The following is a 24,593-nucleotide window of genomic DNA, read 5'->3' on the forward strand; positions in this document are numbered from 1 at the left end:
TTAATAATCCCACAGAGATTAACTAGTCCTCAGTCATGTTGGAAGGAGTTACCTCATCCCCAACCCTTCGAAGGGGATACCCAGGAGGCAACAGGCAACACTGAGAACTGCAGGCTAAGAGGACAAAAGGTGATTTGCAAAACACCAGTCACTGCGATAATAGGGGATGTGTGGTCTCTAACACTGTATCTCTGTTGTCTAACACAGGTCTGAAGGATTTGTACCATTTAGTAAATGTGTGATTACAGAAACATTTACCTCTCTAACCTCTCTAACTTATTCTTCAGAGTTATTTAGTGGATCAAGTGAGATAATGTGTGTAAACAACCTAGCATATTGTAGTAAGTGCTCAGTGAAAATGAGCCTTCCATTCTCCCTTGCCACCTGCCAATCTTAGTGGCACATCATGACAGTAGTTATTTAGCAAAGGGCAGCTACTCTTCATTTTGATAGTAGTACTCTTTGTGGAATGAAAATACTATAACCAGAACACTAGAGCTATGTTGAAAGATGGTATTGATTAGTCAGTAGGTAGCAGGAATGAATCATTTCACCTGGGGACTCCAGGTTACTTTGCAGACAAGACCATGAAAACCCTTTTGTCCTTACAAGGGGTTCTTGTAGCCAGATGCGGATCAGCGTGGCCAGCGTGTAGTACATCACCAACAGAAGGATGGGGTTGGCATGGTGATACCAGGACAGGTCTGGGTTCACTATGATCTTCCACGTACTGGAACAGTCCGTTTGGATTACTGATTTGATACCAAACAACCTGTTGAAAGAGAAAGAAAGAAAGAAAGAAAGAAAGAAAGAAAGAGAGAGAGAGAGAGAGAGAGAGAGAGAGAGAGAGAGAGAGAGAGAGAAAGAAAGAAGGAAGGAAGGAAGGAAGGAAGGAAGGAAGGAAGGAAGGAGAAAGAAAGAAGAAAGAAGAAAGAAAGAAAGATGCTTTAAAAATGTAACAAATACGCCCCCAACATAAAAGAAAAAGCAACTTGTTTATAATGCATTTGTGAGCTATTCCTAGGTTAATCCCTCTTATAGATATTTCAGTTACTGTCCTGTGTGTATAACTACATCTTTAAGCAATATATGTCCTGAAATCATATGTACATATGTATAAGACAGATGCTAGCAGGAGCCAGATCTTTACATCAGTTCAAAAATCTAACTACGACTAAATCCTTGCACACCTATTAGAAATTTATATTTTAAATGTCAATAAGCCCTATTAAAATCCTGCATTACTGAAATGCCAAGTATGTGGTAGCATATTACCAAGTCTAGCTAACCAAGCAAGTATTTTGTTTTGGCTAAATTTAGTATTAGCTATGCAACTAGTGTAGCTGTTTTGGGGAAAATATTGAAATTGGAGATAGTTCTACAGTTCAATCATAAAAGTCATATATTATGCAGAGGAATTTTTGTGGGATATATTTCTGTCAAATTTCATTTATGGGTCATTTGATTTTTTTCAAAGCTCTGTGATTAATTATTTACTTGAAATATGACTTTTTGAGACAACTTTTTAAGTGGTTTATTTTTTATACTGACTTCTGCTATAATTTGAATTTATCTACTATAATGAGAAAATGTGTAAAATATGATTCCTTTAGAAATTCATTTTAACGTACAAATTTTCTAAGAAAACATTCTATAAGCATATACAACTTTTACGTTAAGTGTGTTTCATGCCTTTTTCCATATCTTTCTATTGTTTGGATCTTTTACATGTGAACTTCCTTTAATTTTTATCTTACATTCTTCATTCAATTATAAAATTTTCAAAGACTATATATCCTTCACTTGTAAAACTTCTCAGTGCAATTACTGTTTTCTATCACAATACAAATGCCATATTAGAGTATTGATGAATGTGAATCTTGAAGTGAGTTAAATAAAAATTAAAATAACTTTCTTCACTTTTTTTTTTTTTTTTTGAGTTGGAGTCTCACTCTGTTGCCCAGACTGGAGTGCAGTGGCCGCTCCCGGCCACCGCAGCCTCGACCTGCGGGGCTCCAGCGATCCTTCCGCCTCAGACTTCCAAGTAGCCAGAATTACAGGCATGTGCTACCACGCCCGGCTAATTTTGTGATTTATTGTAGAGATGAGGTCTCGCTGCCCAGGTGAGTCTTGAACCTGCGGGCTCAGGCAATCCACTCACCTCAGCCTCCCAAAGGCGCGGGATTACAGGCTGAGCCACCGAGCCCGGCTTTTCTTCACTTTTATCAGGAAAAAAATAAGTTATGCTAGAACTTGTTCTTATTATATAGACTTTTTTTTCTTAAGTCCAGGCAAAGTTTTTGTAGTTAGCATAACTTTTTGAAAATGTTTTTCCACTCCTAGATTAAAATGTAAATCTCTTGTACAAAGTACGTAGAACTGAAAGCTTTTAGCTATAAAATCAAACAAGCTGGATAAACTTTTGGTTTAGTCTAAGTAGCAGGTAGCAGTAGTTGCTGGTTACCAAGTCCTCCTTTTTCTTGCCCACACTCAACACATATGCTAAAAATAATCTTATTGATCCTAAGTTTAAAAATACCAGTTTTTCCCCATCAGAAATTTAATTGTAATTTTTTGCAGCTTTTTGTAAACTGAACGATGAGCCTTCTAAAAGACTTCATATTACATTGACACTTCACACCTTACCACTGATTTCATAACTGATTTTAAACTGATTTTGCATATTTCCACGTAAACACTGAAGAATCCAACCTATATTTTGTACTTCTATTTTGGACCTAAGAAAAACGAGTTGAAGCTACAGAATGGCAGACTGTTGTCCCTATAAGAAAATTTTTCCTAATAGAGCTATGCAAACACTGTGAGCCCTAAGATTTCTCATTCTTTAAAAAACAGACTGTATACTGTAAAAAGAATTCATATACAATATAGAAAATTCAATCTTGATGTTCACATCCTTTCTGGCACTGCAATTCTATGATACTATGCAATACCCAATGATTATCTAATTTACTTAATCTTTTATTTTCCAGGATTGCATCTCAATAGTGATAATACAAAGAAAATTGATACCATAGCGCCTGCCCTGGATGAAGTATTTTGTTTACAATCATGTGATATGCTGGCATGGTGAGAGCAAGGTGTCATGGAGACCCTCCCTGTCTGCAGGTGTTGCAGATGGGCACTGCAAAAAGTAGTTGGGAAGAAAGCAGGAAAACATGAGTAGATGAGAAAGAAGAGAAATCCCAAAGAACTGATGAGGCATTGTCAGGTTGTGGGCGTGAACTGGGAAGAGAGTCAGAGATTGGGTACAGTGAGAGCAAAGACTATTTGCTATTACTGGTAATAGATGCATTGATGGATGTTTATTAACTTCATTTTATCTTGAGGATGCACACATAACTTCTGATGTCTTCTCACTGATCCCAGTCTAGCACTCAGATGGACTGAATAAAAATATTTATATCTTAAAAGTGTATCTGTCACTAAAAGCATTTAAAATGATTATGTTAAATCACTCTGTAGAAACATCTCTTTGCCTGAGAAGTAAATGATCACACAATTATAGAGCAGTTCATTCCCATATATTGCTTATTTGGTTCAAGAGTCTCACTGAGGTTCCACATCTCCTTGCCGGATTTTTGTCTTGATCTGTCCAGGGTTGTGAGTGGGGTATTAAAGTCCCCAGCTATCAGAAAGATAAAGTTTTTTTCTTCCATGCAGCTGGAATATACCTTGCTTATCTTTGATCCCAGGTCCAGTTCTAGCAAAAGTGTAAGGGACTTTTTTTCGTAAGGGACTCACTGTCTCTGAGTATTCACTTCCTAAAGAAATCTAATAGAGTTGGAGGTAGAGGGGAGTATGTGGAAAAGAAAGGACATTTTGAGACATATCATGCAAAATTCTTAAGGTCTCGAATGCTTTTTTTTTTTTTTTTGAGTCAGAGTCTCACTCTGTCGCCCAGGCTGGAGGGCAGTGTCACGCTCACGGCCACCACAGCCTTGACATGCTGGGCTCAGACAATCCTTCTGCCTCCCCTTCCAAGTAGCTGGAACCACAGGCACGTACCACCACACCTGGCTAATTTTCTGATTTATTGTAGAGATAAGGTCTTGCCATGTTGCCTAGGTTGGTCTTGAACCCGTGGGCTCAGGCAATTCTCTCACCTCAGCCTCCCAAAGTGGTAGGATTATAGGCGTGAGCCACTCATTGTGCCTGGCCTCAAACTCTTTTATTTCCCAAATGATGGCTGAAGATAATGATCAGTTATCACAAATAATTGATCCATTTTCTATTGCAATGCAAGTGCAATATTGGAGCAGATCTTAAGGTGAGTTAAATAAGAATTAAAATAACTTTCTTCAGTTTTATCAGAAAACAATGTTATAAAATAACTTATAAAATAAGTTATAAGCAACGATCAGTTCCTAGCAGAGACAAATCAGGCCTTGAGGGCCTACACTCCTGCTTTGGCACTTGGTCTGCCTGCCCTGCTATTTCTTTCTTTCTTTCTTTTTTTTTTTTTTTTAAAGAAGCGGGGTACAATTCAGGGTTAGGTATACAAATGCTCATTATGCAGGTGCCCTTGTGGATGAGGTGTGACCCCTCCCTTCCCCAGGCAGATTCCCACTACTGCCAATCCCATCTCCCCATGCCTCCCCCGCCAACCCCCTGTAGTTTCCTGTTACTGCCAATCACTTTCTTGTAGTATGACGATACTTGTTCAAGGTCCACTTAAGAGTGAGAACATGTGATACTCAGTTCTTTGTTTCTGTGATACATCACTCATTATTACAGACTCTAAGTCTATCCAGGTTGCTGTGAAGTTCATGATTTTGTTCTTCTTGGTGGTTGTGTAATATTCCATCGTGTACATGTACCACATTTTTTTATTCAGTCCTCTTTTGATGGGCAGCATGTTTGGTTCCATGTTCTTGCTACTGTGAACAATGCTGCAATAAACATACATGTGCAGGTATCTTTTTTATAGAGCGAATTGAGTTCTTCCAGGTATGTTCCCTGTAGGGGGATTGTGGGGTTATATGGAAGGTCGATTTTTAGATCTTTTAGGAAACACCACACTGTTTTCCACAGAGGCTGTACTAGTTTACACTCCCACCAACAGTGTAGAAGTGTTCCCTTTTCATGGCATCCTCTCTGGCATCTGTTATTTTTTGGGTTATTGATGATAGCCATCCTGACTGGAGGTAGGTGGTATCTCAGTGTAGTTTTAATTTGCATTTCTTGGATGACTAGTTAGGCTGAGCATTTTTTCATGTATCTGTTGGCAGCTCGTGTGTCTTCTTTTGAGAACTGTCTATTCATAGCCAACACTCCTATCCAAGGAACAAGTCTTCACTTCTCTTTCTGGACAATTACAAGCCAAGGACATTCTCACTGCTTCTAGTTTCTCTCCCTCCCTCTTCCCCCATCCCGGCACTGTGCCAGAGTTACCTTCAGAAACCTTAGGTTCAGCACGCCATCCTCGTCCGATTTCCTAATCCCCCACTGCCTGGAGAATAACCCCAAGTCCCAGGAAATCATCCCTGAGATCTTCAGCAACCTGGTCTCTTCTTCTTTCTTCCAGACAAGAAAACTTGAGCTATACGGAACTATTTGGCATTCACCATAAAACCTCACTCCCTTTGGTCTTGCTATTTCTTGTTTCACCAGGGTTTTCTTTAGTAATTGTAACTTTTCTGGGGTCACTAAATCAAGAATTGTGGGTGTATGTACTAATGAGCTGTACCCACTCCTTGGCAATGAGGAACCAAGGAACAGGCCAGGCATAGCTTCACAAGTTCTCTGATGTCATTCAGGGTAACTCTAGCTCCCAACCCCAACTGCATTCCGTAATATACACATATCATTTTATGCCTTCTAGATATGCCCAATGATTCCAGAATATTGCAGGGGCACCCAGGATAACAGCTGTCCAGGATGCATAATTATATTTCTGCCATGGCCTGTCATCTGAACTTTTATGCTAATTTACGACAATTAGTTTTTTATGTAAGCAGCAGTTCTTCATTCTTTTAGATCAGATATTTGTTATAGTTAATGTGAATCCATATCCTCAAACCAATTCCTAACACACTTCAGTCACGTTTCTTCCGATCTCTATGTTACTGCTGGTTGTTAATATCGTTAATGCCATCAAGGTCCAGCTCCAAAGCTCCCATCTCTGAGAAACTTCTATGATTGCTCCTAATTGGAAGCTATGTTCCCCTTGCCTCCATGACAGCTGGATTTGTAGTCATAATTTGAATTTCTACCATTGATAGTAAAAGCGCTTGTTTCACCGCCCACTTTAATTCTAAGACCTTCAAAAAAGGGGGTGTGTGTGTGTGTGTGTGTGTGTGTGTATGTGTGTGTGTGTGTGTGTGTGTTGCCACCTTTATGGCAGTACTTAGTGTATGGAAAGCTTTAAATGTAAGCTTATTTAATTCAATTAAATACACTAAGAATAAGTTATAACGTTAAGTCATAGTGAGTGATTATGCTTATGGCAGAAGCAGAGTGAAGGAAGAGCAAAGTTCCTGCTTTTAAACAAGAAAGAAAGGAACCCATAGATATACAAGCACATTCTAAAATTTTTAGAGACAAACTGCCTCTGCTTAGACCCCAATATCCATGGTTTTAGTGTTCTCAGTTTGAGAAATAAGAGTATAATAAAGGCAACAAAAAACATTTTATATAAAGTATGTCTTGGGTCATATATAGCAAATAATCACTTTTTTTCTTTACCAGATGCAAACAAGAATCTTAAACTTTACCTTATGAATGAATGAATCATTAAAGTATATAGTTAAGAAATAACATTTTTTAAGCTGTGAATCCAAGTTTATAATTAAGAAATAATAAGAGATTCAAATATCCAAAAAGAACAAAATATGAAGCAGCCTAGATGCTTCCTTCAAGATCCTACAGCTGAACTCTCCTCAAGTTATTACATATAAAAGTTCATTCCACGCTTTGTGACGAAAGAGAACTTCACAGCAACAGGAAGGCCGCACATCACATCACGGACGTTTCTCCACCATAAGGCCCAGCACACAGTGGATTCTTTCAGCCCTGCGGGGCCTTCATGGGCTCATTACAGATGTCTCTCCACCCCCCACGGAGCACTTACTCTGCATTTTTCTCTTCCTCTGAGGCCCTCATAACATCTGCCAACATATGGCGATTATGAATTGGCAGGGCATTTGTTTCCACTTGCACATGTTGGCAGATTTATAAAACCTCCACCTGTTTTCAGGTTCTCTCCAGACCACATCTGCTTGATCTCTAGTAATACAGGAACCCAGCCATTTGCAAGAAATATGTAATACTAAAAATAACACTACACTTAAAAAAATGTGTACTTGTGGCCATATATACACAGCATAAAATTGATCATTTTAACCATTTTAAGTGCGTAGTTCAGTGGTATTAACTACATTCACACTGGTGTATAACCAGCCTCCAGAACTTTTGCATTTTGTAAAACTGAGACTGTATACCAACTAAACAACAATGCCCTATTCCGGTCTCCTCCAGTCCCTGGGGACTAGCATTCTACTTTCTGTCCTTATGCATTTGACTACTAAGTACCTCATATAAGTGAAATCATTCAGCATTTGTCTTTTTGTGACTACCTTATTTCATTTATAATAATTTTAAGGTGCATTCATGTTGTAGCATGTGCCAGAATTTCTTTTCATCTTAAGGCTGAAGAATATTTCATTATTTATACATATTATATATACATTTACATACACACATGCCATATGTGTATACCACATTTTGTTTATCCATCCATCCATCGATGGACTCGTCTACCTTTCGACTATTGTGAATAATACTGCTATGAACATGAGAGTGGAACTCTCTCTTCAAGACCTTGTTTTCAATTATCTTAGATATATAACCGGCGGTGAAATTGTTGGATCACATAGTGATTCTATTTTTAATAGAAGAACCTTCTCTGTTATTTGAGAAGTCACCATACTGTTTTGTCCAGTGGCTGCACCATTCTGCGTTCCCACCAGTACCTTACAAGGGTTCCAATTTCTTCACACCCTTGCCAATACTTGGTATTTTATGTTTCTTGAGAGTAGCCATCTTAATACGGTGGGCGTGGCACCACACTTTTAGTTTAGCTTTTTCTCCTCAAGAGCTCAGAGTTCCTTATGACCCAGGCTTTTTGCGGGGGTGGTGGTGGTGGTGGTGGTGGTGGTGGTGGTGGAATATCCTTCAATTAAATGAGCGTTAACTAACTAAAATGGGCAAGTGTGCTGTTAGGTTGATAGACTTCTAAGGCAAGTCTTAAGTCGATTTAGGAAGCTAGAATGTATTTTGTTTCCTACTAGCATAAAATGATTCTTTTGGGACAAACTATCCTCTAGAGGAAACATCTTTTAATCATCTCATTTTTAACCACACACCCTTTAAATGAAATAAATGGGAAATTGAATGGAGGAAGAAATGGTGAAGGGAAGCAGTGCAGAAGAGGCAGATGTTTCTCAGGAAGTTCGAGAATTTGAATTCAAAATGCAGACGCTAGACTCAAATACAGACACAAGAAGAGAAGAGAGAAGCTTGTCAAACCTCAGCTTAATTTAATTAAGAGAGAAACTCCTTCCTTGTCAGACTCCCAGGGTGTTCAGTCATTCCTATTCTTATGCTATTTTCCCTGGAAGGGTGTTTGGTGACAGACCCAGGTCTCTTTATGGAAAATTCCCATGCAGAGCATTCAGAAAACTCATAAAACAAAAGAAGCTAAGTGAATCAGTGGCCATTATCACTGGCCAATCAGACATACTCATTGGACTCAGCTGAGTATTCAGGAACAAGTGGCAGGTAGCTTGAAAGAGGGAGGAAGCCTTGTTTACATTAGTAAGTCCTGGCTCAAAGGAAAGTGTATAACCTTTAGCATAAATTGTGTTTGAAGGTGTAAAGCTAGAAGTAACTGCAGCTGCTCATAGACAGTCTTTGGGGATTTAATTCTTTAAGCAAATATGGGGGCCCTGCAGAAGTTTGTAGAACTAATTGTGGGGGGAAATGACCAGGCACTAAAAACAATCAACTTTTCGTTTTCTTCCATCCCCTACACACCCCTTCTTCGCCCTAATGGTCATGATTCTAATATCAATGAAACATGGGTTTTATTTTTAAAGATTAAAAAAAATGAAGAAGATTCAGGAGGCACATGTTCTACTTAATATTTTAAAAAGCATGTCTATTGCATTAAATTGCCTTAGTAAACATGAAAACTCAGTACACTCACAGTAAATTTGAAAAAAATCAGAGGCCATAGGGCTAAATGGGGAGAAGACTTCCTGCCTGACAAACAAGCAAGTCTCATGCTGGAAGTTACTGGTTCTTCTCATCGGGAAGATCTTTCTTGTCTATTGTCTCCCATGACCCATTTGTTTTGACCTCTGCCAATCCGAATCCTGTCCATTCCCGGCCCCACCTCAAGTGCCTATGTTATTATTTCTATGTGACATCTATTATGGCATCTATCATTTTATTTATTTATTTTTATTTTTTATTTTTTTGAGTTGGAGTCTCACTCTGTTGCCCAGACTGGCCGCTCCCAGCCACCGCAGCCTCGACCCTCTGGTCTCCGGCGATCCTTCCACCTCAGCCTTCCGAGTAGCCGGAATTACAGGTATGTGCTACCACGCCCGGCTGATTTTTTGATTTATTGTAGAGATGAGGTCTTGCTGCCCAGGCGGGTCTCGAACCCGCGGGCTCAGGCAATCTACTCACCTCAGCCTCCCAAAGGCGCAGGATTACAGGCTGAGCCACCGAGCCCGGCACGGCATCTATCATTTTAAACCTCGATTTCCTCATTTGGAAAATGAGACTAGTAAATAACGTGTCTTGAAGAGATCTTGTGAGGATTAGAAATGATAGGCATGAAACTTTGAAATACTTCTTATGTCAGTTCACTCACAATTGCTGAATGGGGTTTGGAAATGTCCTTTGTAAAACTGCTTTGGGTGGCAAGCTTGATGGTCACTAGGTTTCTTATGTGACAGATATTAATCTCTCCTTTGCATAAGAATACAAGTGTAGATCATTCAAGCTAAAATGATATATATTTTGTTTGAATAGCAATGTACCCAGATACTATATGGGGGTGCCGTTAAAGAGAAACAAAGAACAGCCGGGCTCGGTGGCTCAGCCTGTAATCCCGCACCTTTGGGAGTCTGAGGTGAGTGGATTGCCTGAGCCCGCGGGTTCGAGACCCGCCTGGGCAACTTGGCGAGACTTCATCTCTACAATAAATCAAAAAATTAGCCGGGCGTGGCAGCGCGCACCTGTAGTTCCAGCTACTTGGAATGCTGAGGCGGAAGGATTGCCGGAGCCCAGCAGGTCGAGGCTGCGGTGACTGGGAACGGCCACGGCACTCCAGTCTGGGCGACAGAGTGAGACTCCAACTCAAAAAAAAAACAAAAAAAAAAAACAGCCTCTTAATGGCACTTTAAAGTTACAATCAAAATATTTCTGTATTCTTTCTTCTCACACACAACACAATCTCTTTCTCGCCAAGCAAAACAATTCCAAAAATTCTACCCAGTTTTATAACTCACTAATTCAATTCTTCAGTGATGCTTTGCCCTTTTGTACAGTTCATGACATAGCACTTTACAGGTCCACAAAATTGCACCCAATATACTTCAGTGGAGTAGTAACATAATAAGTGCAATGAAAATTCTCATTTGGAGATGGGCGTCTGGAAACACCACAGGCACGAGCTGCAGTTATGATTAAATCCCGCTAGACATGAATTGGGAAGACTTCCTGTCTGGCAGACAAATAAGTCTCATGCCAGAAGCTTCTGGTTCTTCTCATCAGGAGGAACTTTCTTGCCCATTGCCTTCCATGATCCATATGTTTTGACCTCTGCCAATCTGAATTCTGTCCATTCCCTGACCCACCTCATGTGTTGTGTGTGGTTGACATTTTGGTGTAGCTAATATCCAGAATTCTCATTTAACCACAGAGTACAATGTCATATCATTAGTCTTCTCTTACATGTATGTATACTGTTTCTTGAAATAGGTTGTAAACTCCTGCAGAGACCAAATTATGTGTTTCTTAGTAACTTCCATAGCACCTATAATAGTTTTCTACATATGATCCCTGCTCAGAATTATTAACATGGTGGCCCTGGGGGTATCTTTACTAATAGTTTTGAAATATGTAATTGGAAGTATCAATCAAGAATTAAAAATCTTGGATTTCAGTTACACATTCAATGCAGAAAAATAATGCTGAAGACAAAAGTGTCACAAACATATTCCAAAGAGTCAGATATGAAGGACTTGAAACTGCCTGTTTCTTTGATCAGATTTTAACGCTGCTCTATCGATATTTAACATGTCACTTAACCAAAAGTCCAAAGATGAGTAGCTCTAGGTTTGTTAATTCAGTGCATAGTCACTCAGGTATTTTCTCTTTTCCCTTCTGCTGTTCTCAGTGCATTTTTGGCATCTACCATCATGCTTCTCTCTCATGGTCACAAGAAACTGCTGCAGTTTCTTATCTGAAGACATAACTATCTTCACAAAACATCATGGAGAGCTAGAGAAAAGGCAAATCTCGTTTCAAGAGTTTTTTATTTGTAGATCTAAGTTTCTACCTGGAATAATCTCTCTTTAGTCTAAAGAACATCCTTCATAATATTTTGTGTAGTGAAGGTTGCTGGTGCCATTCTCTGTTTCTGTCTGAGAATAATACCTTTATGTGACCTTCATTTTTTCACCTACACTCTTAGATCCAGAATTATAGGTTCATAGTTGTTTTTTTCTTTCAGCAGCAACTTTAGTTATGCTGTTCTATTTGTAAACTTAAAAATAAAATTCCAAGTCCCCCAATGTCACCTCTTGACCAAGGGGACTCCAGAATAACATTGAAAACTGAGTTTTCGGTCATGACAGACAGGTCAGACATACCTTGTTATACACCAACCCCTCCTTGCTCGCCACCCGTTAGTCTTTCTTTCCTAAGGGCTAAATAAAAACCAGCCCCTTCAAAAGACTCCATCACTGATATAAACCAACCATCTAATGCTGCGCCTTTCTTTTTGTCTGATAAGAGACCACCGACCATGGAGTGTTTCTGGTCAGTCTATCAAGACGGCACAAAGTGTTTTCCTGACCTCTGCCTTCACCTGTTCATATCAGAAAGTCAAAAAGTTTCATTCTCAGATCATGCCTGTGCTGCCATTTTTTTGGAACATGGGTCTCATGAAGGGGCATGAGACTCAATTGTGCGTGTGCATGTTTTTTTCCTATCATAAATATTTATGACTCCTGCAGCTTATTAAATATGTATATTCAGCCACCCCTTTCTGCATAAATTCTTGTTCTCTTTTTGTTTAACGTTTTATTGACATTTGATGCCTTTAAATGCTTTATTTTGAAGTTTACTTATTTTTATTTATTTGAAAGATATGGGGTACAATTCAGGATTAGGTATGCAAATGGTCATAGTACAGGTAAAGTTTGGGCTTTTACCTGACTTTGGTCCCCACGTCACCTGGTTTGAGATAAGGTAAATTCTTGTTCTTCTCTGTGCACTCATTTCCCCTTAAAATATGGGTGGCTTCTGGCCAGAGGCTACACTTTCCAGTCTGCCAGGATGGACCCTGCAGACTGCAGTCCTAAGAGAAGTAAAGTTTCCTTTCCAAATTTATCAACATCATCATTCTTCAGTTGACATATTGCTCTTTGACTAGCATCATTTGGTTAGAATAATGAGAATTCTCATCAGTTCTCTTGCACATAATGTGTATTTTTATTTGTCTGCTTTTAATATTTTTCTCTATAACTGGTCTTCAAAAATGTAATTATATTTTACCTAGGTGGGAGTTTCTTCATTTTTTTTAGACTACAATTTGTTGAACTTCTTGGATCTGAGGATTTATATTTTTTTAAATTGGGGAAACATTTGGTCATTATTTCTTAAAATATATTTTTCCGTGCTCACACTTTTCTGAGACTTTAATGTTAACCCTCTTGAAGTTGTTCTTTAGGTCATTGTGGCTCTGTGTTTTGTATTTTTTTCCCCCCACTCAATTTATTTTCTCTCTGTGCTTCAGTTTGGGTAGCTTCCAGCACCCTATCTTCAAGTTTATTAATCTTTTCTTCTGAGATGTCTAATTTGCTCTTAAGCCTTAAGCCTTTCAATTTTATCAGCTAAGACTTTTTTTTAGCTCTCTGTTTCATTTATTATTTTTGTACACTTTTTTCTTTTTATAGATTCCATCTCTATCTTCATTAATTTCATGTTTTTAAGTCCTGAAAATGTTTAAAAAAGCTATTTTAAAGAGTTTGCTACTTCTAGGTCAGTATTTTTTCTTGCATTTTCACAAGTCTAAAAAGTTTTCAACTATTTACATGTTTTGTAATGAAAATAGATTTACTAATTTGAAAGGTGATTATAGTTCTATCACCTTTTAAAATATATTTCTTAAAACTATCTCATGTTTACATTATTGAATGTCTAGACGTTTTTGTCCTTTAAAGAGTGTTGAGTTCTGTTTTGGTAGGTAGTTGCTTCCATATCAGCCTTATCCTAATAGGCTTGCTTTTGCATTTGGACACAGCGGTCTGGAGTAGCCGTTAGGGTACGACTAGCTTAGCCCCAGGAGAGCAGAAGGTCTCTTCACTGTGACCAGAACTAAAATGTTTTCTCAGCCTTGTGTGAGCTCTGAGGGTTACTGAGTTTACAGTTCATCGATATTTGTTCTTCCCCTGGGAGTTGTGTTTTGCCTGGCTTCATGGAGTCTCATCCTTTGCATACACAGCTTAGATTTCAGCTAAAGCATCTGGGTTTCTGGAGCTCTTTCTCTGTCTTTCGCCTCTCTATCCTGTGCCACACATTTCAGTCCCCTCATCCTCTCCAAACTTTGCTCTCTGTTTCTTCAGCTCAGTAAGACCACCATGCTCAGCTTGGACTCCCTTTTCTATATAATGTGCAATAAATGCTGCTAGGTAGAAAGCTGGTATAATCACAGAGCTTATCCTGCTTTTTTCCCTTCTCTCAGGGATCATAACCCTACAGTCCTGATTCCCTAAAAACAGTTGTTTCATATATGTTGTCTAGTTTTCTCTTTGATCATGGGAGGAGGACTAGTCTAGTACTTATCATATATCTTTTTAGCACCTGCCTTACTAGTATGCATACATACTTGCATAATGGTATCTACTTAACTACCTACCTAACTAGAAGTAGGATGTTCTGTTAAAAAAAAAAGTTTGTCATAGGTTTACTATATATAAACACAATACAAATATGAATAATAAATATCTAATTTTCAAACAGCCCATACATAAAAATGAATGATTGTATCTTGCCTCTTACCTCATTTCAGATACAACCTGGAAGTTTTCCAGGCTGCTGGAACAAGGAAGTATGAATCCTATCGTCCCACCAGCACCTTTTTCATCAGAGATTTTACCCACAGTGCAGTTCTTCTCCTTGGCTGTCAGTCCAAGTACGCCCCATGTGAACATACATCCTCTTTCATCTCCTTCCACACTTCCATCTTTCTTGAATTCTTACCAAAGAATTTTAGGAAAATTTATTCTTCTCTTTTTACTCTCTTTTCATATGATTTGTAAATCCAAAAGGGATTTAAGTCATTTGTTATAGCTGCAATAGTGCTGGTATAAGTTTGTGTCAGGTGAAATCAAAGTTACACATTTTGTAATGAAAATAGATTTACTAACAAGTTCTATCACCTTTTAAAATATGTTTCTCAAATTATCTTTAAGGTCCATAAAGAAATTTCTATCCATTTCGTAGTGATACATTTGTAAATTTAATAAAAATAATTAGTAAAACAATAATCATGCATTCAGTGTCACAGTAAATGCCATAATGCTATATACGTTTTAAGTGTTTTCTCTCTCTCGATTTCTGCATTTAATTTGTTGAAAACATGTTTCAAACAATTCATGGACTAGTCACTCAGTGACTTAGAGTATCCAGAAGTCCCTGTCAGAATATTGTCAATCATCTCTCACCAATGGCTTATCCATTCCTAACATGCCTTTTTCTGCAGCTACATCACTGAAAATGAACAGTCAAAATCCACCCCCCCAATATAGCTGGTATTCTTAAAATTAGCAGTGTAACCAATGATAGCAACTAAAATTCTCTTTTCAGGAGAGGGCAATGAATGCTTAAAAACACCTTCTAGTAAACACACAAAAAAGTTTCCTATTGTGCCTTAAGGGTGCCTGACGGCTCGTTGGAGAAGCTCCCTAATGAGAAATGCTGGTGCACCAAAACACTGGCTCCTTCCTCCTAAGTCCCAGGTCTGAAACTATACAGGGAACCTGGCCAGTGTCTGCTGGTTTCCAATGAGCCTAGTGGAATTGATACTTATGGGTCAGGAATGAGTGAACCTGTAGACTAAAGAACATCACAGCAGGAGCCAGCTCAGCACACTTCCTGTTGGATATTATTAATATTCCTCTTTTTTCAATTGTGTATTAAGTGTACATAGATTGGGGTGCACGAAGCTGCTAGTGACCATCTACTTCCTGAGTTTCTAGAAGGGAGTAAAGCCAAGAGACAGCCCCCCCCCAAAAAAAATAGAAGCCTGATACTTTGGATTAAACTAGCTTTCATATATTAAAATTGGAAATTAACATTTACAGCTAACCTAAATAAAACAGTGACTCAACAAACTTGAACCTTAGCTAGACTGAAATCTGTAAACTTCTTAGATGTTACACAGACCACTTAAGTAGAATATATCTTAAGATTATTAGAATACTCTATAACTTTTTTCATGCTTCAGAAAGGTATGTAGGATATTTTATGACATTGGAGTCATTTCTAAGAGCATCAATTCCACTATAAGGTACTATTAGGGAGAGGTATAGGGGTTGTAAGAATTACACTAACCCTCTGAAATATCTTTCTCTTTTTTAGACAGAAAAGACTATTAATTATGTCTTAACATATTTATTGAAGATAATTAATATGAGCTTTCCCATTATTTAATTTTGAGACGGTAAGATTTCTTTCTATTGTATATGTGACTTTGAATTACTTTCTTTTAACCCAAACTGCAGCTTTTATTTGCTTCATAACTATGGTGAATATAAATTGTCTACTCAATCATGAAAATATTTATGGGAGTACAACACATAAACCTGAATTTTCTCTCACACATGCTGTTAAGAACCCTAAAGTGTCATCTATTAAGTCTATTATCTAGACAATGTGGAAATAAAGAGAATAATCAGGGCTGTGCATTGTTTTAGCGAATACTTGAGGAAATGATTTTTTTCCTTGAGTTAGTTTTCATGCTCTTATCTGATCTTGTGTAAATTGAAATAATCCCAATTCCAAAAGAACAAAGTGTGTGGAGAAAAAAAATGGAGTGGGAATAAATTTAGGTGCAATCAGCAGGTGCAGATACAGTCGATCTTTGAAGTGTTTCAGGGAAAAAAAATCCCACAGTAATCATCTGTCAACTATGCTGAAGATTGAACTGAACCACATAAGTAAGATGCTTTTCAATTTTTAAATTTGTTTATAACAATAGGATTTGTAAAACATACACAGAGACGCTCGCTTCTGAGAGGAAACAGAGATTAGCCTTCTGCCATGTGAGAATAGCACACTTAAGAGGAAGAAATATGAACTTTGTGGCAGAGATAAAGCCTTGCCCATTTTTCTTTTGCTCCTCCTCTTCCTCCTCGAACAGTGTCCTGAGGTTAGAGTGTATCATTCCCGTGAATATTTAACTAACTGTTTCTACATACATATGCACTGAAATTTAACCTTATGTGTATGCTTTTGGTTTTTTTGTTTTTTAGAAAGCAGGATTTATTGAGAGAACAGAAAAGCTCCCATAGTGGGAGAGGATTTGAGGGGGTTACCCATGTGTATGTTTTTATGCACTTACATAATATAGTTCATTTTAATTTATGGATATTTCATTGCATAAATAAACCACAGCCTACTCTAGGAATCCAGAACCAGGAAATAATTTTCAAGAATAGAAAGGCACATGGCTCAACACTTTGTGGGGAAAAGTGTATTTAAAGTAAAGGCAACATAAAGGTGACATGAAGACCTTACGACCTCAATATTTTCAGACCTTGGCTTCCCATCTGTAGCTTTCTCTGCTGGAACGTTTGAAAACTTCTTTAGGTTTAATGTTTTATGTAGACAGAGAAAAATTATTGCACATATGCATACATACACATTTAAGCATGCTTATTGGCCAGGGTTGACAGTACTGCAAAACTGGTAAAATTTTAAATATCCATGTTGGGGAAATGTCCAGATAATTTATTATATAACTATGTGTACTATGGAATACTATGCAGCCATTAAAAATAAGAAAGAAAATCTATCTGTCTATATCTATGTTTGACATACAATAAGCTCCAAGACATATTTTAAATATTTTTTAAATTTTAAAATAATTTTAAATTCACAGAAAAGTTGAAAGTATTGCCTAGATAATTCCCTCTACCCTGTGTCCCCTATTGTTGACATTTACATTTAGTATGGTACATTTGTCACAATTAACAAACCATTACTGATAAGTTATCTAAGTAAAGGTCATACTTTTTTCAGACAGCCTTTGTTTTTACCTAATGTCCTTCATACATTCTCGAATCCCATCTAGAATACTCCATTACACGTCATCATCATGTCTTCATAGGCTCCTCTAGGCTGTTATATCTTCTCAGATTTTCTTATTTTTGATGATCTTGACAGTTTTGAGTACTGATCAGGCAATCTGTAGAATGGTCCTCAATTTGAGTTTGTTGGGTTTTCTTATGGTTACACAGGAGTTAAGGACTTGGGGGAAGAAGACCACAGAGGTTCTCACAGTGACATTCTCATCACATCATATTAAGGATACATGCTATCAATATGACTTAACACTGATGACGTTAAGTTGGATCACTCTTGGTCAGTTTCCTCCACTGTAAAGTTGCTCCTTCCCCCCTTTCCATACTGTATATTTTGGAAGGAAATCAATCTGCATAGCCCATACCCAAGGGATGGAAAGGTGTGAATTACTTGGAGCTCTTTCATATGGGACAGAATGGTCTCTTACCTCACCTATTTATGTAGTCAATCATTTATTTCTATCACTGTAGACTCATAGTATGCCTTTTATACCTTGGGTTTGACTTCAATACTGTCTTATTTTGTTGCTCAATATGTGTGCATGTACACACACCTATAAATATTCATATTTATGTATGGCACCATCTATTTATAAGGTAGTCTTGTGTCCATACTTAGGACTTCAACTCTAATCTGTTCTCACATTGTTCTAATATTTCCTTCTTGATTATTTGTAACTTCCCTGTCAAGTAGGGAGAACTCCAGAGCCTCATCTGTCATCCACTCACTCATTAGTCTTGTCCCATGTTGTAATGGTTTCAGAATAGTTCATCTATACCTCGATGGGAAACTATTTTGCTAATTGGAGCACAGTGCTGATGTGCAGTGCCTTTTGTCTTTAGCCATGCAATCACCACACGTTCCCAGTTACCAAAGTCAGCAACTTTCTGTCAGATGGGATTGCACCAACTATCTCTCTAAAAGAGTGTGCAAATTTGGCATCATCTTTTACCATTTCAACTCCAAGTCTGGCAGCAGTTATAGATAAAGACAACTGCAATCCTGGACAGGACCATAGACATGTACCCCGCTCTTCCCTCTGCTCTATAAAAACGCCAATCCTGGGTGCGGTAGCTCACAACTGTAATCTCAGCACTTTGGGAGACGGAGGTAAGAGGATTGCCTGAGCTCAGGTGTTTGAGACCAGTCTTAGCTACATGGCGAGACATCATCTCTCTAAAAAAAAAAGAAGAAGAAGGAAAACTCCATTCCTACTTCAGTTTAGGAAACTAGCTCAAGTTAAGGGGTTTCTTTATATATATATATATATATATATATATATAAAGACTTTATTCAACTGATATATATATATATATATATCAGTTGAATAAAGTCTTTAGCCTCTATTTTACTGTTTTTTTTTTTTCTTTGACAATATACAATAGAAAAATGATTTCTGGTAAACAACAACAACAACAACAACAATGAAAACCAAAACTGTCCTGTGCAAAACATTAAATAGAAAACTCATGGACAAAAGTCATTTTTGGGTTACTAGATTAATGGAGATTTTATAAGCAAAGGCAGAATAAAAGTATAAAATATTGTCATCCCAAGGCAAACATAGCATTCAATAAACCTGTACAAACTCTAAATAGCATGATGGTTCTTAATGACAGTGAAATCAATCTTATAGGCAGTCATAAATATCAGTTTCAAAGTTTAAGGATGTTTATTGACCATGGACAGTAAAAGTGCAAAGCTGGTAAAATTTTAAATATCCATGTTGGGGAAATGTCTAGATAATTTATGGCATATTCATGTCTACTGTGGAGACAGGATGCTAGAGTATTATTTGATACAAACTTTTTGCCACCTTCTTAAAAGCTTGCTAACAATGGAAAATTTCCCTATCCCCCCCACCAAGTCTTTAAAGTTTTAAGTTGTTAAAGTTTAGATGCCCACTCTCTAACTTGGGCATTGAAAAATAAAGCTCTCCCAAATGAGAAATTGAGCTGATTGGGGATTTTATTGCATTTTACCAGCTCCCTTCAACTAAGAGATTCACATCTCCTTTCACTGTTTCCTAAATGACTCTGGAAAAACTCTAAATAGAAGGTGAAATATACACAAAGAGAATGAGTGCTAGGTGGATCACAGAATTATTGCAAAGTATGTGAGATATTGGTGCTCAGAGAGGGTCTTGGACCCCATCATGGTAAACTGAAAACACTGGTACTTCTCATACCAAGCCCTTATGCCAGTGTTCTCACCATGAGGGGGGCAATATTGGTCATGTGTCCAGAGAAACTCCACCAACTGGCATCCGAGCATGAGTTCAGTGTATGTTGAGATCGACAACAGAGAGAGACAGAAGCACATAGGTGAACCAGTTTTCATGAGTACCAGTGGGCTTTCCTTCTCTGTCTGACCTTCAGTGATCCAGTCCCACCCTCTTTTTTCCTGCTTCTCAAAATTGACCCATGTCTGGTCAAGAAGTTCGTCATTCCCCCAAGGCCTCTAGTTCACATCCATCTCACAGCCGCTGCTAAGACCCTTGGAATTCCCTCCTCTCTCTCCAATAAGCTTTGCAGCTGATTCACACTACTGCTTCCTCCAGAAAGCTTTCTCAGAACTTGTGCTACTCTTTGGGCTCTCCTCTCAACCTTTTACTCCTTACTTACCTCATGTGGTGGGCACTCCCTTATGTTTTTATATTCGTTTATGATTTTCAACCTGAGTTCCTTCACATGTCTTAAATATAATACTTCCATGTGTAAAGAACTCATCTCAATAATCCCTGAACTTATTAAAACCAGGGTTTATAATGCCGCTTCTTTGTATCTCACAAAGCATTTAACTTGGTGTTTCTCAAAGTGTGATGATTTTAGATCACCCAGAGAAGCTGCTAAAATGCCATCCCAGATTCCAGTTCTAGGTGGTTTGTGTTCATAAATTTGGGAACACAGCCCAAGCAGTAAGCATTTTTCAAATTTCCCCTCTGGTTCCCAACCCCAGTGATTCTTAAGCAACCAAAGTTTGGAAAGCACAAATCAGCTTGACGTTAGACTTTAAAATATGCTGAATCGATACAAAGTCAACAGAGTTGGAAGCATTCCTATTAGACCTAGAACATTTCTCATTTCTCCTTAGAATTGAGGGGAAAGGGAGGATACATGTAGAGGGAAGGCTAACATATGCAGACAAGTTGAAATGTGGGTATTTTATTTATTTTATTGAGGCTCACATAGTTTCTGCCACCCACATGAGGTGGGTTCTATTATCATACTAAATTGAGAGACAAGGATACTCATGAACAGAGAGGCTAAGTAATTTACTCAATGCCCATCACGCCTAGTAAGTAGTTGAGTAATATCTGAATAGAGACCCAATTGGTTCTTTGTTTACTTTGGTAAAAACAGAGAGAATAGATGCCTAATAATAGCATTTATTTAATGATTAAACAAAAACAGGTAGAAACTACCTGTAAAAACTCTATAATTCCATCCATTCCCTCAACAGGAGACCAATGGTGGCACCATCTGCCCATGGTAATGCAATATGAAGGGTAATGTGATATGAAGTGTACAAGTGTGATTTCTCGTACACCTGAAGAACTTGTTAAAATGCCAGTTCCCAGGCCCTAGCCCTGAAAATTCTGGATTCCCAAGTCAGGTGGGACCAAGGGGTAAGGAGATCAACACCTTAGGTAATTCCTCTCTTCCTCATAATTTGAAAAGCACAAGCACTAGGAGGACGGGTCCCAGATTGGTGGAGCTGATATTCCTCCCAGCAGCCTCCCTCACTCCAAGTGGGAGACACTCCACACACCATATGGATGAGACTCTACAGTACAAATTGTACACAAACACGGTAAATTGTGAAGGCATCACCTCACAGAGGCTTTAAGAGCCAGTCTTACTGTTTCAACCTGTGTCTGTCCTCGGGCTTAAACCAAGTCCTGCAAGTATCTCAGATCTCTGTGGCGAAATGCTTCTTTCCCTCAGCTTCAGGTCAAATATACTTTTTCTCTTCTGGAGCTTCAGGACGTGCTTACGGAAATGCATCCTCAAGTCCTTTGTTTGGAGAACTCATTAGGTTGCTTTTTCTCTAAAGTCAAGGTCCCCCTTGTCAACACATGCTTGGTCCTCGGTCCCATTCCTCTAAATCTTTGTCTTTGCTGCTTTTCTACAGAGCTCACCACATTTCCTTGTGGCAGGAAAGCAGGGTAGGGGGTGATGCAGAACACAGGCTTCAGAGGTAGATTTATTTTTTAAAGTTTTTATTTATTTTTATGCGTATATAGTTAGGCGTATATATTTATGGGGTGCGTGTGCTATTTTGAAACAGGCATATTGTGGGGTATTGTCCAGACATAGACTGCTTCCTCTTATACCTGGCTTCTTTCTGCCCCTTTCCTCAGGAAGCAGCCTCTGGCTTAGGCTGTTCTCTGAAGGATATGCATATTCTTGTAAGGTGTCATGGGGTACAGGTGATCAGTACAGGTGGTCGAGCAAGCTGAAAACAATGTAGGCTCACTCTTAATTAATGTAATTGTAAACACTGTATAGCAATTTGAACAATTAGCTTGCTTGATTATAAACTGCTTGCAATACTGTCCTGAGGCACGGATTCTTACAGATCCTTCACTGACCTTCACTATCAGTGCCTTCCTGGTGCCTCCCATCAGTTCTGATAAATCGATTTCTTTCCCCGCTGGATCCCTTGGTAACTTCTTTGGAATAGGTAATCACTACACGCAATCTCTCACAAACACATAAAATGTGTAATAACCACATCCAGGTAATTAAAGTCTCCATCACCTTAAGCATTTATCATGTTCTTGTACTAGGAACATTCCAATTCCACTCTTTTAGTTATTAAAATAGACATTAAATTATCATTAACACTTTCACTCTGTTGTGCTATCAAATACTCAGAGTTAGATTGGAGTTCAGGTTCTGGCTTTGCCACTTCTATCATGTGACTTGTGGTAAATCACTCACATACACCTCAATTTTCTTATCTTTTAAAATTTACATAATAAAATAGGTCCTACTTACAGAGATGTTGGGAAGATTAAGTGAATTAACTAGCACCTGACAATACTAAGTGCTCAATCAACCTTAACTATTATGCCTATTACCCCACCCCCACGCTATGCAGTGCCAACTCTGCCTTTTGGAACTTCTTCATGAAGTCACAAAGCCTCAAAGCCTTGGTGGGGGGAAGGGATGGGCAGGGAACACAACAGAATGATTGAATCCCTATGAGGTGTCAGGCACTTGACAGCTCCAACCTGTTTGAATACCACATTGATTTCATGAGTGGATACTACTCAATCAACTGCAGGATGAAGAGGCTGACGCTTCAGGAGCTTAGCTCAGGGAGGAAGCCCAGGCCTGTGTGAACTCCAAAGCCCATCCCTTTCTGTGAGGCCAGGCCACCTGTGAAAGGCAGGGTCCCTGAAACACTAGTGTGGGAAAGACTCTTCAAGGATCTTTCTTGCTGGCTTGAGTAAGAAACCCCCAGTGCCCTTTTCCCACCCTACTTCCATCACTTTCACTTTCACAAGCACATTTTCAGAAACTCTTGTTATGGACTGAATGTTTGTGTCCTACAAATTCCGTGTATTGAAGTCTAATCCCCAATGTGAGGGTAACAAAAGGGGGGGGGGCCTTTGAGGGGTCATTAGGTTACAAGGGTAGAATCCTCATGAAGGGGTTTCGTGCTCTTATTGAAGAGGACCTAGAGAGCTCTCTCACCTCTTCCACCATGTAAGGACACACACAGAAGGTGCTGTCCGTGAACCAGGAAGTGGACTCTCACCAGACATCAGATCTGCTGGCACCTTAAACTTGGGCTCTCCAGCATCCAGAACTATGAGAAATGAAAGTCTGATGTTTAAACCACTCTGTCTATGGTGTTTTATTATAGCAGCCGGAATGGTCTACACTGCTGTCCAAGGTTGAAGGCCACTCAAACGACCTCAGTCTTCTTGGTCAGGAGACAGAAGATACAGGATGAGAAAAAGACATTCTAAATTTAGAATATTGAGCAAGAAACCACTAACAAATGTCGTCAATATAAAACAGATCATTCTATAAAAACTGAGAAACTTTCCAGATATCTTTTCTCTATTTTCTTCAGCATTCTTTACACTTTCATTTCATTAAAATATGCACATAATGTTATTGGCAAAATGCCTGTGACCAAACAGCTACACAGTAAAATGCCTAACCAGGTCCTTACATCGATCATTTGCATTCCAAGTAATTTTCACTAGAACCCAATTGTGATTAGCAGGATCTTAGCAAACACACCATTAAAAAGATACAGTGCAAGTTTTTATAACAGCATCCTTTGTGAAAAACATTTGCTCACTCTTACCCTGTAACGTCAGTGTCAGAAACAATGTAAATGAGTCTAAATAAGCCAATGTCAGTTATGCTTTGATATTCTTCCTGCTTAGAATATAAAAGAAAACTCCCGATTTCATTGAGTTTGTGATGATTCTTCCAGTTACTGGATTACATTAACAAATTGCTACAAGGTGGAATAAAATAATGCTCAGCAAGACTTCTTAATTACTCTCTTTAATCACTGTTCTTGTCTAAGCAAACAATCCCACTCCAAGCATATTTTAAGGCTTGTGGATCTATTTCAAATCATAGATGTTTTTGAGGTGATAAAAGTCTTACCAATAACCCGTCTCTCCCTCTCCACTCCTATCTCCACCTAATACCTTCCTTCTCTTTTTCTGGTTCAGACATAACTTGTTCAAGGTCACTTATCACATTGAAGAGAAGAACTAAAACTAGAAATCAGATAGTTTGAAAACTATTGTCAGCCCGTTATTCACTCCACTACTTTGTTGCTAATTACTAGTTTCAGGTAATGAGGTATATGATGTTATGCATAAAAAGTAATAGCACAGATCATGTCAGAACATGATAGCTGCTCAAGAAATTCTTGCTGCTACCACTATTACTATTGTTAGTACTATATCGTATAACATAAACTTG

General features: G+C 38.4%; 1 protein-coding gene across 1 annotated transcript in view; it reads right to left on the minus strand.

Moving 5' to 3' along the window:
- The window catches only part of PIEZO2 (piezo type mechanosensitive ion channel component 2), a 188,222-nt gene that overhangs the window by 126,980 nt on the left and 36,649 nt on the right, over positions 1–24,593 (minus strand). Inside the window, exon 4 of the mRNA XM_008063492.1 lies at positions 610–772. Within this exon, the coding sequence (XP_008061683.1) occupies positions 610–772 (163 nt within the window). The remainder of the gene's footprint in view (positions 1–609; positions 773–24,593) is intronic.

This window comes from Carlito syrichta, unplaced genomic scaffold, assembly GCF_000164805.1.
Source record: "Carlito syrichta isolate Samal-C Ts95f unplaced genomic scaffold, Tarsius_syrichta-2.0.1 Scaffold306873, whole genome shotgun sequence".
Lineage (NCBI taxonomy): Eukaryota > Metazoa > Chordata > Mammalia > Primates > Tarsiidae > Carlito > Carlito syrichta.